Source organism: Falco rusticolus, chromosome 4 (assembly GCF_015220075.1).
Source record: "Falco rusticolus isolate bFalRus1 chromosome 4, bFalRus1.pri, whole genome shotgun sequence".
Classification (NCBI taxonomy): domain Eukaryota; kingdom Metazoa; phylum Chordata; class Aves; order Falconiformes; family Falconidae; genus Falco; species Falco rusticolus.
Window position 1 is genome coordinate 44,847,486 of NC_051190.1, and position 13,786 is coordinate 44,861,271.

Below are 13,786 nucleotides of genomic sequence, written 5' to 3' on the forward strand. Positions count from 1 at the left end.
ACACAGTCTAGGCTGTGACGGGAAGGGAGTCCTTGTATTTCTGGCGGATCCCAAAGGTTTATGACAGTGCTTATAAACCCCAGACTGGAATAGCCTGCTTGGGGGCAGTACTGACAGCAAATCTGAAACATCACTCCATGTCCTTTAACCCTGGGCAAGATGTAGATTCCTAATCTGGGAATTTAAGGCATTTTTCTACATCCCAGCTAGCACAGCAACCTCTTTTTTTACTCGGCCACTCCCCAAAACTGATGATCTGAAGCGAGAACATCTAATCAGCGCTACAGAAAGTGCTTATTTCCGGCACGTGTCTTACCCTCACACAGAAGGCTGCTCAAAGAAAGACAAAGGGTGTATTAAAAGGAATTTTGAATAAAGCTTCGAGACAAGAGCCTTGATCAAACCCCACACGTCACATGCAGAAGTCGCACAGAGAAAAACCCCCACCAGGCTGAAGCAAAGAGGCTTCAGACAGCAGGTTAAGGAGTGTCTGCGAGAGGGAGGGGAACAACCCACACTCAAAGGCAGGATCAGCCCCCCCAGGAGGGCAGGAGCAGCCTGTCCAAGACAGGGTGTCTTTTTAATTTACAGCTAACAGGCTCGCTCCACAAATTAGCATGCACAAAGCTGTAGAAGCGTTTGGTATTCAGAAAGCATCAGCCTGATACAAACCCATTCGCTGCTGCTGCAGCAGCTGCCACCAGCGACAGCGAGCTGTGCTGCCAGGCAGGCTGTGGAGTGTTTTTTCACCCACGAGGACGAAGTGAGGAACACATTCAGGCATCTCCAAAACCCCGTGGCCAGGTGGACCTGCATCTCCCTAGGTTGAGCCAGCGCTGCCTGGCCAGGAGGCACCCAGAGGCCCTGCTGCCCGTGGCTGCAGGAGTTTCCCCTGTGGGGAACATCAGCTTTCCTCCACGAGACCTCACCCGAGTCAGGCAAACACACCGCAGGGATGTGTGGCCTCAGGAAAGGAGCTGGGCTCAGGCTGCGTGCAGGGACTGAGGGACGGCAACACCCACAAGCAGCTCAATCCTTACTCATCTCTTGAAATAAAACAGATTTTATCCCCAAGCTGTTTGCCCACACAAACACTGCTCCCTGCCCCCAAGATCCCAAACTCCCCTGGGTGTTGGAGGAAGTCAAACATCCAGTCACTTGTTGCAATAAATAATTTATTTGGGCACTGACCACAGAAACTATTTTCGTAAGCCAGAGAACAGACATAACAGATTGTCAGTCTCAAGTCATAGAAAGCTCTGAACATTGAAGAAGGCACTTGAGGATCAAACCTGACACAGAACAGAGCTGGCCAAACTCTGCCCGGAGCTGCTCTGGGATATTAAATCCTGTCTCCACAGGGAACCACAACTGTTTCTTGGGAGAGCTCAACCCCCTCCAGCCTAACCAAGCTCCTGTTCCACGCACGCGTGGTGCAAATCTACATAGGGAGGCCCAGCAGCCTACAGAGCAGAGCAGACCCAAATACAAACTGCGCTGGTTACTCTTGGATGGCACAAGAAACAAGGCAATCCTCCTCCTGGGGCTCTTCTGTGCCAGCAACCGGCCTTGAACCAACTGATCATCTCAGAAAAGAGTCCCCAGCAGCCCCGGTCTCCAAACCGTGACTCCGCTATCCGTAGGGACAGCAGCCCAGGGCTGGAGTCTGAGCCAAGGCAGACGGCTCACGTCTCACGTAAATGTAGAAAGCAGAATTAGCCCAAGAAAACCCCAGGACCAGCCACACAATACAACCCCCCCAAAGCGTTCCAGGAATGTTTCCTCTCAGAGATGTCTGGGCTGTGGCACCGATAGGGGCTGAGCTCATTTTGTCAACAGTATTTTTAGACCCTGGCTCAGGGGAGAATCTGTTGATATAAACAAGTGTGATGGCGAGCACCAGCCCTCGAAAGAGAAAGAGCAATGACTGAATGAAGGAGGAAGAGAGAGAAAGGATCTTTATTTCCCTTCACGTCACCAAGAATCCAGGTCTGGACTCTCCTTTGCTGGAGGAAGGAAACATGCTCTTGAAAGGTGTTCTTCCAGGAGTCTGATCCAGCTGCCAGGAATGGCTCAAGCCAGCAGGGTTGTGAAGGAAGAAAAAAATAACAGAGGCAGTTTATCAAAGTGTCCCTTCTCCCCTCACCCACCTTCCCCAGAAGCGTCCAGATTAACACACATTAGATCCCGGTATTCCCAAAGTGGCAGCAACGTCAGGGCTGTCTGAGCCAAGCAAGTCAGTCCAAGGGCTGTTCTTTCTCTTCCTTAGCACGCCGGTTGTTCCGCCGCTCCATCCTCTTCTGCAGTTTCTTCTTCAGCTGCAGCTGCTTTTTCCTCTGCAGTGTCTGCTGGAGCTTCTCGCGGCATTGCTTGTTTTTCTTCTTGATCTTTGCTAGCTCTGCCTTCCTTTTTGCTTCCAGATCTGGATCCTGCAACGGCAAATGTCAGGACACGCGACATGCCCAGGGACAGTGCCACCCCCTTTGCCCTTCCAAGCCCCTTTGCCTTCCTACCCAGTCACAGGCTAGAAAAGTCAGAGGCTGCTCCAATGCACTTTTTAATACCTTTTAGTCACCCTTTCAGATAAAATTTCACCACCCTGAAGGGGAGTGAGCAGACACACCACAGCAGTGAGGGAGAAACTGCCCTTCTTCTTCCACGCTGACAGCATTACACCAGCTACTAATCAAAATAGTTCATATAGCAGCAGCTCTCACCTTTCCTTCAAGGATCATTTGTTTCCGCTTATTTATTTCTTTCCTCTCATCAAAATCCATTCCTTCCAGTTCCTGTCAAAGGAAAAATACAGCAGAGCACTGTGTGTGACACACAGAAAAGACAGCTCTGGAGGGTTGGAGGAACCTCCCAGCACACACATTTTCGGTAGCTTGCAGGCCTTCCCCCAAAAGTACCCACCTCAACACGCAGCAGCATAAAAATGCTGTGAAAACGTGCAATAATAGAGCAAACTTAGGGAAAGTAACTAAACCAACTCTCCATACACACATATCCAAGCGCTTCCAGCAGAAAGAGGAACACAAATTCTTACTTATATGCTCAAGAGCAAATCTGCACGTCCAGAGCCGCATGTTAGACTGCGACAAATCTCCTGCTTACATGCAGCTGCGCAGGATCTCCAGTGCTCTCAGCAAAGGCGCTTCACACTTGCACACTTACGATTTCACATTCCCTCCTGGTGACGTTCACTTGGGTGAGGATGTCAAGCACAAACTGCTCCTCCACAGAGTACTCCTGCAGCTTCAGTTCTAAATCAGGGTGAGACATTTGCAGACCATGGTTGCTTACAAAATCAAGGGGTGGGTTCTCAACTAGTAAAAAACCTAATATCTTTCCAATGATTATCAGTGGAATTGTTGTCATATGCTATGATCGCTCCGATTTCTTCAGCCTACAACAAAGGATTAAATCCTCCCCGGTGTCTACAACTGCCCATACCACAAGAGGTTGCATTTATTAGGTCTACTTCCTAAAAAAATAGGAAGCCTGAACCTATGCAAGGCAACCTGTTATTTTTGTCCCCATCCGCACAGGCAATACCAAAGGCAGTAAGGAAGAAGCTGGCCGCTTTTATAAAAGGTTAGAGAAAGCTCATCAGGCGGTTTCTCCTCCACTTGAAATAGCAGGAGGAGAAAGATGTTGATGCCTGGCACACTCAGGAGCAAAATCAAAGCTGATGGAGGTTCAAGTGCTCCTGCTCTGCTCCAAGCCTTAGCCACGCAGGGAAGAGAAACCTTTACGCCGATGATCTCGAGCCTAACATTCTGCACTGATGAAATCAGTGCCGCCAGTAGCACAAGCACCAAGGAGCATCTACGATCCCCCATTTTAGTGGCACTTACTGATTTCTTCCTCAATAGCATGGACGAGGTGGATGTCATACTGTGTCACCAGTGTAATAGCTATTCCTTTGCGACCTGGATGATGAAAAAACAGCGATACATGAATCTTGACAAGCAGAGCGAGAGGAAGCCTAACCCACACCAAATTCCATCCGTCCCCATGAGTCAGCCTAGCACAGTATAGGGTCAGGGTGCTCAGAGGGGTCTTTAATTGCTCTGAAAATTCAGGTAACCATTGGCGCAGATCAGACACAAGTCAGCGTGAGCCATCGGCCCAATCTGAAGGTGGGATGCTGAGCCAGAGATCCCAGTATATCTGGTACTGACTGGGAAGGCTGCGCTGCAGCTGCCTCGCACCCACTCAGGGCTCAGCCCCAACACTGGGATCCCAGTTTTAGCCAGCCAAAAAAATCGGATTCCCCTGCTCACCTGCACGGGCTGTCCGGCCAACCCGGTGAATGTAGATTTTCGGCAGGCCAGGAGTGTTGTGATTGATGACGACTTGTACTGCAGGAATGTCCAAACCTCTGGAATGCAGGGAAAAGGAACAGCAGCTGAGAAAGGCTGATTTAATAGAGGCAGTTTAAATTCTTGTCCTCTACTTTCTCCGAGAGCCCCGTATGTTAACAAATATCATCCTTACTGGCTCAGGCTGGTTCTAGGACAAACTCCCTCCTCGTGCAACTCCCCAACAGCCAAAAAACACAACGCTGCCTTTCCCCCTGCAGGTCCCCCCTAGATCCGGGAAACACATTAAGCCACAGAGAAATGATTCTGCTAGAACAGCCCCCTTCCCTGCTGCAGCAAAACAAGCCGGGATCAGAGCTACCCCCCACACAAACAGGCTCCGAAGCACAGCTCAGGGATGGTCTACAACAGGACTGAACAACCCTGTCCTACTCAAGCAGGGGGAATTTAAAGCTCACCCTCCTGCTAAATCCTAATCCTATCCCTAAATCCCACCCTAATCTCCACAGTGGTTCTGGTGTTTAGAAAGCAGGCTTAAGAGGTGTGGCAACAAAAACCACATTTTTCCCTTACCTGGCAGCAACGTCAGTGGCAATGAGAATCTTGAAGATGCTGGACTTGAACTTTGCTAAAGCTGCAAATCGTTGCCGCTGTAAAGAGAAAAGGCTGTATGAGGGATGTGGCGATGTGGACAGATGCCTGGCTCAGGGATGCAGCTGGAAGCATCCATCTCCCAGATCTGCCCATCACTCACCTGTTTCATCATGGAATGCAAAGCTACAGAAGGAAAGCTGTATCTCCTGAGCATCATGTTCAAGACCTGGCAGTCCCTTGAAGGGAAAAAAAGTAAATTACCAGAAACTAACAGGGAAATGTAAAGCTGATGGGTGAGGACAGAGCTGGGGTTTCTCGGGAAGCCCTCACACTACAATTCCCACAATGCAGTTAGTTCTAGAATGCTCTGACAGGAGTAGGGAACAGGACACCCGCTCACCCCAGAGAAAGCGACTGGATTCCCACTTGCACTCGGGGGAATGTCACCAGCTCCAGGGCTCAATCCCGGTCACCTGAACCACCGAAGGGAGGGAGCAGCACAGCGCTGTCTCCTCAACAGCGCCATTTCCCCCCTCGCTTTTCCAATATCTATCAGCAGGAGGAAAGGAAGATGCAGGGAGGTCAAGCACCTCAACCTTCTAGCGTGCTAGATTTTTAGGAGGCCCTTCATCCCCAGACCGCTCCAAGGAAAAGGTGTTTCTCTACCAAACTTCAGAACAGACTAAGGAAGCAAATACCATCCTAGACTAACATCCCATTCAGTCCAAATCGGATCTGAACTAGAAACATAAAGACACGTGTACGTTAGGAGCAATCGGGAGGAACAATGTCACTCACTTGCAGGTTTTAGTAAAGATAATAATAGACCAGTCTTCATGCTCATCCTGGAAAGTCTGGATTAAATGGACTAGGTACGCGTCCTTGACCGCTTCAGGTACAAGCAAGTAGCGCTGGTCCAACTCATCCACCGTCCGCACCCTGTCGGGAGGGGAAGGTGAAGCACCAGTTGGTGGTTGAAGATAGAACATAAGGGAGATGAAAGGCAGTAAGGAGACAAGGTAACGAAGTGGAAACGGGATTCTTCATCCGCTCAGTAGAGTGGGTGGAGACTTACTCGGACACAGCCTCCCAGAAGAATGGTCTGTTCGCAGCCAGGCTCTTCAGCTCGTTCAGCGTATCAGTCAGCGTGGCGCTGAACAGCAACGTTTGTCTGCGCGCTGGAACGGCCTCCAGAATCACCTCCAAGTCTGCCGTGAAGTCAGCACAGCCCTGCTCCAACAGCCGGTCAGCTTCATCCAAAACCTAGGCACAGTCAAAAATACTGAGCTCATCTGCATGCATACCTAAAAATCTTAAAAGTATTAAAATTTTAAAAAATAAAACTGTCTTACCAAGAACTTTAGCTTTTTAAGACTGAAAGTGTTGGAGCTGCGGAGGTGATCCGCCAGCCTGCCAGGTGTAGCGATGACAACGTGGGGTTTACGAGAGAGCTCCAGCGCCTGCGCCACCATGTCTGCAACGAGGACCACAGAGCCGAGGAATATTCGACACTGACCTTAAAATCATTTAGTCTGTAAAGCATTGCTCTCTTACTCCCACCAGCCTCCGCTGCCTCGGGCACTGGGGAACAGCTCCTCAGTGTGAAGAAAACAAACCGTGTGGAAAGAGAACCTCCCCGGGTGCCCTGCTCTGTCCCAGCCCTGCCATACCAGGGCTGGAGTGGGAGGCCGGAGGCTCCGAGCCCTGTGCAGCAGCACTCACCCAGGCCGCCCACCACCACGCAGTCCTTCAGGCCGAGGGGCTTCCCCAGGACGCGGAACTGCTCGGCGATCTGGTATGCCAGTTCCCTGCCGGGGAGGAGACAACTGCAGCAGGGCAGACGGCGGCGGCGGGGCCTCCCGGGGCCGGCTCAGCCGCTCAGCGCCCTCCCGGGGCTGCTCGGTACCTGGTGGGTGTCAGCACCAGGCAGAAGATGCCGTAGGGGTCCTCAGAGAGCACCTGCAGCACGGGCAGCACGAAGGCCGCCGTCTTCCCGCTGCCCGTCTTGGCGCAGCCCAGGCAATCGCGACCTGCGGGGGAAGAGAGGAGGCCGGGGCCCGTGAGCGGGCGCGGGGGGCGACGGCGGGCGGCGGCGGGCGCGGGAGGGCCCGGGCACTCACCCTGCAGCACGGCCGGGATGCAGGCGGCCTGCACGGGTGTGGGCCGGCTCAGCCCCACCTGCCGTGCCTGCTCCGCTAGCCACGGCGCAAGCCCCAGAGCCCGGAACGCCGCCATGGCCGCGCCGCACGCCGCTTCCTGCCGTACGTCACCAGGAGCGCCCGCCCCCTCATTGGCTACCCCCTGCCGCCCCACCCAGCCTGCCTTGCGCGGCAGGCAGCTTCCGGCGCTCTGCTGACGTCTCTAGCTCCTTGCGTGTCTATTGGCTGGCGCGGGAGGTCGCCATGGAGACGGCGGCTCCCAGCAGCCGCCGCGATTCAGCTGATTCCGGAGACGTGTCTGGGGCGGGGAAATGGCGTCCGGGGCGGGCGCGGGCTCTGCTGGTCAGGGCGGCGATGCCGACGAGCTCTTCGACGTGAAGAATAGCTTCTACATCGGGGCCTATCAGGCCGCCATCAATGAGGCGCAGCGGGTCAAGGTAGGAGCGGTTCGGGGGTAGGCGGCCTCTCCCCGGGCCTCTCCCTGGGCCTCGCCGCCCCGGCGTCTCAAGGCCTGAGCCTGGGGCTCCCCGAGTGCCCTTCGATCCTGGCCGCCACGTCCCGGCCTATCTGGGGGGCCCCCCACCGCCCCGCTCCAGCAGGGGGACGCGGGAGTGGGGGGGAAGCTCCCGTGGGCCCTGAGAGGGTGGGGGCGGGGATCGTTTCCCTGCAGGAGCCTCAGGTGTTGCTGCGGGGTTGGGTTCTGGCTGTACGGATCCCTGCGGGTGAGTCTTATGTTCTGTCATCCCTTCAGCCGTCCACTCCGGAGAAGGAAGTGGAGAGGGATGTGTTCTTATTCCGCGCCTACATTGCCCAGGTGAGTGCTGTGTCTGCAGCAGCACAATCTGACTGCAGGGCTGGTGTCGAGGGGGTCGTGAACGGGAGTCCTGTGAGTACAGCGTTATACAGTTTGGTAATAATTCCCCCTTCAGCACTGGAACGTAATGCGTTCCCTGACCGTGCTGCGATTGTGATCGCAACTCACTGTATGTAGGGTCAGGGTGACCCGGTGAGACCCCTTTGAGAGGTGCTTTATTGTCTTTAAAATGGCACATGGGTAAATAGGCCTCTTTGGGGTTATGCAGTCTGGTCGCATTTTATAGAGTACAATGTGAGACATAAAGTAGAAATCTACTGTTCCTGATGGTGTTGTTCTCACTGTGGTTTTAGGAAGTAAGCGTGTATTTCTTGTGTCCTGAAAAATTAAGTCACAGGGTTTTCTTCACTGTCTTTTACAGAGAAAATATGGTGTTGTCCTGGATGAAATTAAAGCCAATGCTAGTCCTGAGCTCCAGGCAGTGAAGATGTTTGCAGAATATCTTTCAAGTGAGAATCAAAGGTAAGTCTGATAATAAGTTCGAACTCAAGCCCTGGCCTACAGGAAATATGTCTCCATGTGGAAAGTTTCTTGTAGAATTGTGGTCTTTATTGTGGTTTTTTGTGGGTTTGCAGCGAATCTCAAAAAGGCAGAACTGATGGGGAGGAAGGATCTTTTTGTCTTGCGTGGTAATGAAACACTCCCAAATACTCACCCTTGCTCTTCACAGGGATGCAATTGTTGCTGATTTGGACAAGAAAATGGCAAAAAGCGTCGATATAGCCAATACTACTTTCTTGCTGATGGCTGCTTCCATCTATTTCCACGACAAAAATCCTGACGCGGCTCTGCGTACTCTGCATCAAGGGGAGAGCTTGGAATGGTAAGTGTCACTCAGCCTGACATGGTGGAGGTGTGTGCTAGCAAAGCCTCTCTCGTCTGGGGAGAGGTGCCCTAGAAATGCCTGAGGTCTGGCTTATGTCTAAAACCCTTTAAAAACCATTGAGAAACTACTTTGAGGTTTGCTACCTTGGAGTAAATGATTTGGTGCCTGACCTACGATGCCAAGTCTGTTGCTCCCTTGTGAAACCTAAGATCCTGCTTTATCGATTCACGTGCGTTCAGAATCGCTGAGGTGAGCATTAATGTCCCTCAGTGCAGCGAGGGAGCGCTTGGGAGCTGGGAGCAAGTTTCCCCCTGCTGGGGCCTGCACTAGTGGTTCCCTGCAGCAGGGAGGTGGGTCCCTGGGCACTGGCCACTCTCTCTGCTAAGGAGCAGGCTCCCAGGCAAAGCGCAGGGAGCAGTAAAGCCTGCAGTTGTGAAAATCACTTTGCTCTCGTTCCTTGCAGCATGGCCATGATGATACAGATTCTTCTGAAGCTTGACAGGCTTGATCTGGCTCGGTAGGTTTGTGTCGCTTTGCTTCTTGATGGTGTTTTTCTGGGGTGGGTCTTGATAAAGGAATTTTCATCCCCCAGCCTCCCTGGGCGATGCATTTCAACACCTGCAGTGGACAGAACAACTTGTGTGTAGGTGTGGGTGTGCTGCAAAATGTTTTCATTCAAGTGGCAGTAGCTGGGTACAGCTAAAGGAAGAGACTGACCTCTAGGTTTAATCTGACCTTTGATAGGATGTGATTTACTGTGTCCAGTGCTGGGCTCCCCAGTTCGAGAGAGACAGGGGACTGGTGGAGACGGGCCAGCGAAGGGCGATGAAGATGATGAGGGGCTGGAACATCTCTCTGATGAGGAAGGGCTGAGGGAGCTGGGGCTGCTCATCCTGGAGGAGGGAAGGCTGAGAGGGGATCGTATCAATGCATGCAAACACCTTAAGGGCGATGTCGAGAGGACAGGGCCAGGCTCTTCCCAGCGGTGCCCAGCAACAGGACAAGGGGCAACGGGCACAAACTGCAACATGGGAAGTTCCGTCTGAATATGAGGAAAAATGTCTTTGCCATGAGGGTGGCAGAGTGCTGGGACAGGGCTCAGCCAGGCTGTGGGGTCTCCTCTGGAGACATCCAGCCCTGGAGCAGGTGCTGGGCTGGGGGGCTCCAGAGGCCCCTTCCCACCCTGGCCACGCTGAGATGCCATGTGAATTTCTTTAACTTCCCATAGGGAAGTAAACGAGGGAGGTCTTTGACAGATCATTTCAGTAAAGTATTAGGAGGTGTTTGGGCCGTGTTGCCAGCTTGCTGTGGCTGTTGTGCTATAGCGATGAAAGAGCTGAGGGAAGAAACTACAACCTTTTGTGTCTCTCTTAAAGAAGTTGCCTTGTCTTTGTTGTGCGACTCCCGCTTTTGTTTCTGCAGCAAGGAACTTAAGAAAATGCAGGAGCAAGATGAGGATGCGACTCTGACTCAGCTGGCAACTGCCTGGGTGAACCTGGCCGTAGTGAGTATCTTAAATGGGGATCCCTAGGCGGCAACATCTGAGAAACACCACTCCGTGTCTTGTTGCTTGATTGCTTTTCTCCCATCACACTTTCAGAAAAGTATCCATGGTTTTTGTTGGGTTTGGGGTGGGGTTTTTTTTTCCTTCCTTCAAGAACACAGAAAATATTGGTAGCTGGCTTCACAAACTATTTGATTCTTTGGATTGTCAGTCTTTCACCTGTGCTCCTTAGCCTTCAGATCACACAGGGAAGAGCTAAACCCCACTTAAATAATTCACAAAACCTTATAATACAAAATGGAAGGCTGCAGTGTTACTGGCATCCAGAGCTTGCAATTAAACTCCAAGAAAAAAACGTAATTCTCTGCTTAGACCAGACTTTCAGTCTTTTGCAAACATTCACAAGCATGTTTGCAAGTCAGAAACATACACTGTGTGGCAGTCCAGGTAATCAGGTGATTGAAAATAAGTAGTCTCCTAAAATTCAGTGAAGTTCAGGGTTATGCTTGCCAATAACCTGTTACACTGTTAAGAATTCTTTTTTAGCGTTCATTTGGCTTTCTTATGAAATCTCTCGTACAATAGTGTGTGGCTAGATCTTCATTAAGAGCTGAGTTTGCACAAGGGATCCCATCTCTAATTGGTGGAAGCCACTGCATGTAGAACCTGGAACTTTTTGAAAAGCCAGGTGTCCATACCTGCATTTAATTATAAAAATCTCATTTTGTAATCCTTTATTACATCAGGCATCTGAAGTGGTTCTTTTGAAGTGTTTGTTTCTTTTTGAATGGAAGCTTGAACCTTTTGATCATTTAAGTGGTTCTTAATATTTTTTAATTTCTTTCATCTGTGGGCTGACGGTGATCTGGCATGGTACAGGAGATCACACGAATGCCGACAGCTGTCAGCATTTGTTCTTACACGTTTCATACCTGTGCTTTATAACCTGGAAATGAACTTTGTGCTTAGTCCTGCAACCACGGCAAGAATGTACAGGCCTCTTAGCAACGCATAATGAAACTGTGGGTGTTTGTCTTCTCCCTTTGCAGGGTGGCGAGAAGTTGCAGGATGCCTATTACATCTTCCAAGAGATGGCAGACAAATGCTCCTCCACCCTCCTCCTACTTAACGGACAGGCAGCCTGCTACATGGCTATGGGCAAGTGGGACGATGCAGAGGGAGTGCTTCAGGAGGCCTTGGACAAGGTGCTTTCTGGTTTTGCCAGGCAGATTTGCTCTCGGCTGGGGGGGGGGGGTGTTATAGAGTAAAACAGCAAAGACTTTCACTGATAAACTTCCTGAAAATACCAGTAATTTGATACGTATCGCTGAGGGTGGTCACTGTTAGCGCCTGCCTTTTCTCCTAGTTGGCCTTTTCCAGTAGAGTGAGCTGTGGGTGTGGGCAGCACTGTCCTGGTTGCTACACTTCAGTCACGGTGGGGGTAGGTCAGCTACATCAGGTGATTGTTCTTGTTTTCAGGACAGTGGCCACCCTGAGACGCTGATCAACTTTGTTGTCCTGTCGCAGCACTTGGGCAAACCACCAGAGGTGAGGCTTGTGTCCTTGTGCTCAGCAAGCGGCAACAATTGACCCCTTCTGCTGCTGAGGACAGGTTGTGTGTTCCTGGTGCAGGTGGCAGCTTTGCTTGGGTTTTGCAGTTTTAAGTGTTCCCATCAGGATTGGCATTAACACAACAGAATAGTTCTGGGGTGCGGGGAGCTCATTTCTTCAATATTCAATAAAGAATTTCTGTAGATACAGGTGAAGACAAGGATATATACTTGAGAGGAAGGCCTGGGCGGAAAAAGGAATCTCTTGAGTTCTGTGTTCAGTTCTCACCGAGTCATTTCTTGAACCTGCTATTTAAGGTCTATTTTTTACGTGGAGGGTATGGACAAGTCTTACTGGTTTTAACTGGGGCTTCTACCATTCAGGACACTGAGAAAATCAGGTCTTTACTCACTGTAAACACACACATTGAAGTGTGGTGTTTTAAACTCTTGGCTTCTCAATAATTAATCTCAATATTTAAAGTTATCTATCTCATCTCATCAGGTTACGAATCGCTATTTGTCACAGCTGAAGGATGCGCATAAAAATCACCCATTCATAAAGGAGTATCAGGCAAAGGTACTAATTGCTTTCTAATATACACTTGAATTTATCATGCTTCATACCCGTGTCTGATGGGGGGAGCGGATTCTTTACCCCTACATGATTGCAGTTCTGAGGGGGCGGGTCCGCATTCTTTCTCCCTTACATCACTTACCAGCAAATTTCCTGCCCCTTGTGGGAGATGTTGGGAAACGAGAGCCAGGTAGTAAACAAAGGGGTCATGCACCAGCACCTGGTAACATCTTGAAAGGATAGCACTGAGATACGGGTTCTGAATCCTTCAGAAGTTTGTTACCATCAGACGTGATGCGTAAATAGAGGAAATGTCCTTCTGAAAGGGAGAACTGAGGGAGGGGGAAAGAAAGGTAGTAGCAAAGGGAAAATGGAACAACTTGCAAAAAACTGAGAACTGATACAGGCAATCTTGCTGCTTAGAATTCCTTTTTTTCCTTTGTGAGCTGTGCTAGTCGTGTTCTCTTCAGCTAACGCAGGTTTTATTCAATTACCAGTAAAGTTCAAGATTTGTTCATTTTGTTTTTGTTCCTGATTTGAAGGAGAATGACTTTGACCGGCTAGCCATGCAGTATGCCCCCAGCGCGTGAGGAGAGGGGAACGAGGCTGCGGACCTGCTCTGTGGTACCTTGGGAATGGGGGTTGATGTGCAAAGCTTCCCTGGTAACATGGAAAAATGCCTTCTGGGGGTCAGTCTGGCTGAGGCAGGGTCTGGCAGTCCAGCAAGCCAGAGCTAAACCTGTATATAACACGTGGCTACTTGAGTTTGGGAGCTGAAAAGCCCGTCTTCCAGCTCGCCTGGGTCCTGAACTCAGTTTAAAATACAGTGCGAATCAATACACAACACTGTACCTTAAACATTCCTAATAAAGCCTTTTCTGGAGCTGTGTGCCCCTTAATTTCTGGAATTGGAGTAATCCCACTGTGGAACTGAGCCCGCTCAGCTGTCCCGAGGGTACAGATGTGGGAAGGGTGTGAAGGTTAATTTTAAGCATCTGCATTCAGTACATGGATGAACCCTGAGTTACGGATCTTCTTCCAGCCGGAGCAATGGCTTCTCCTTTAACTTCAGCATCCTCTGGAAGTAGCACACGCAGCTGTAAGGGTTACTGCTGGTGAGAGGGAAAGCTTCCCCAAAATAAAAATAATCCGGTTGTAATAGGCTCAACCTTAATCTTAAATTGGTAAAGTGCAGTAGCTCGTGTCCTGGAGGCAGGAAAGTACATCCTGCAGTACGTGTGGCAGTGCACTCGTCACTGGTGGCTTCTGAAAGCCTGGTGGTGGTTGAACCTCATGTGTTGTGGACGGAACGTGATCAATGCTATGAGATGATGCTTTTCTGTAGCCTTGGACTCTAGCGTCGCAGACTGTGTG

The 13,786-nt window shown here is 50.7% G+C and overlaps 2 protein-coding genes across 2 annotated transcripts; one reads left to right on the forward strand and one right to left on the reverse strand.

Annotated features, from left to right (window-relative positions):
- Positions 1 to 1,928: 1,928 nt before the first annotated feature.
- Positions 1,929 to 7,189, reverse strand: DDX49 (DEAD-box helicase 49). Its single transcript, XM_037383567.1, has 13 exons — positions 7,043 to 7,189; positions 6,829 to 6,952; positions 6,645 to 6,730; positions 6,275 to 6,396; positions 5,998 to 6,185; positions 5,721 to 5,861; positions 5,083 to 5,158; positions 4,902 to 4,978; positions 4,290 to 4,387; positions 3,861 to 3,935; positions 3,178 to 3,266; positions 2,718 to 2,789; positions 1,929 to 2,429 (listed from the first exon to the last, which is right to left on the reverse strand). Exons 1-13 carry the CDS (start codon positions 7,155 to 7,157, stop codon positions 2,238 to 2,240), a joined length of 1,455 nt encoding a protein of 484 aa, XP_037239464.1. The 5' UTR covers positions 7,158 to 7,189; the 3' UTR covers positions 1,929 to 2,237.
- A 167-nt stretch (positions 7,190 to 7,356) lies between these two features.
- Positions 7,357 to 13,295, forward strand: COPE (COPI coat complex subunit epsilon). Its single transcript, XM_037383604.1, has 10 exons — positions 7,357 to 7,518; positions 7,833 to 7,895; positions 8,317 to 8,417; positions 8,626 to 8,778; positions 9,245 to 9,298; positions 10,204 to 10,285; positions 11,335 to 11,490; positions 11,765 to 11,833; positions 12,341 to 12,415; positions 12,955 to 13,295. Exons 1-10 carry the CDS (start codon positions 7,393 to 7,395, stop codon positions 13,000 to 13,002), a joined length of 927 nt encoding a protein of 308 aa, XP_037239501.1. The 5' UTR covers positions 7,357 to 7,392; the 3' UTR covers positions 13,003 to 13,295.
- Positions 13,296 to 13,786: the final 491 nt, after the last annotated feature.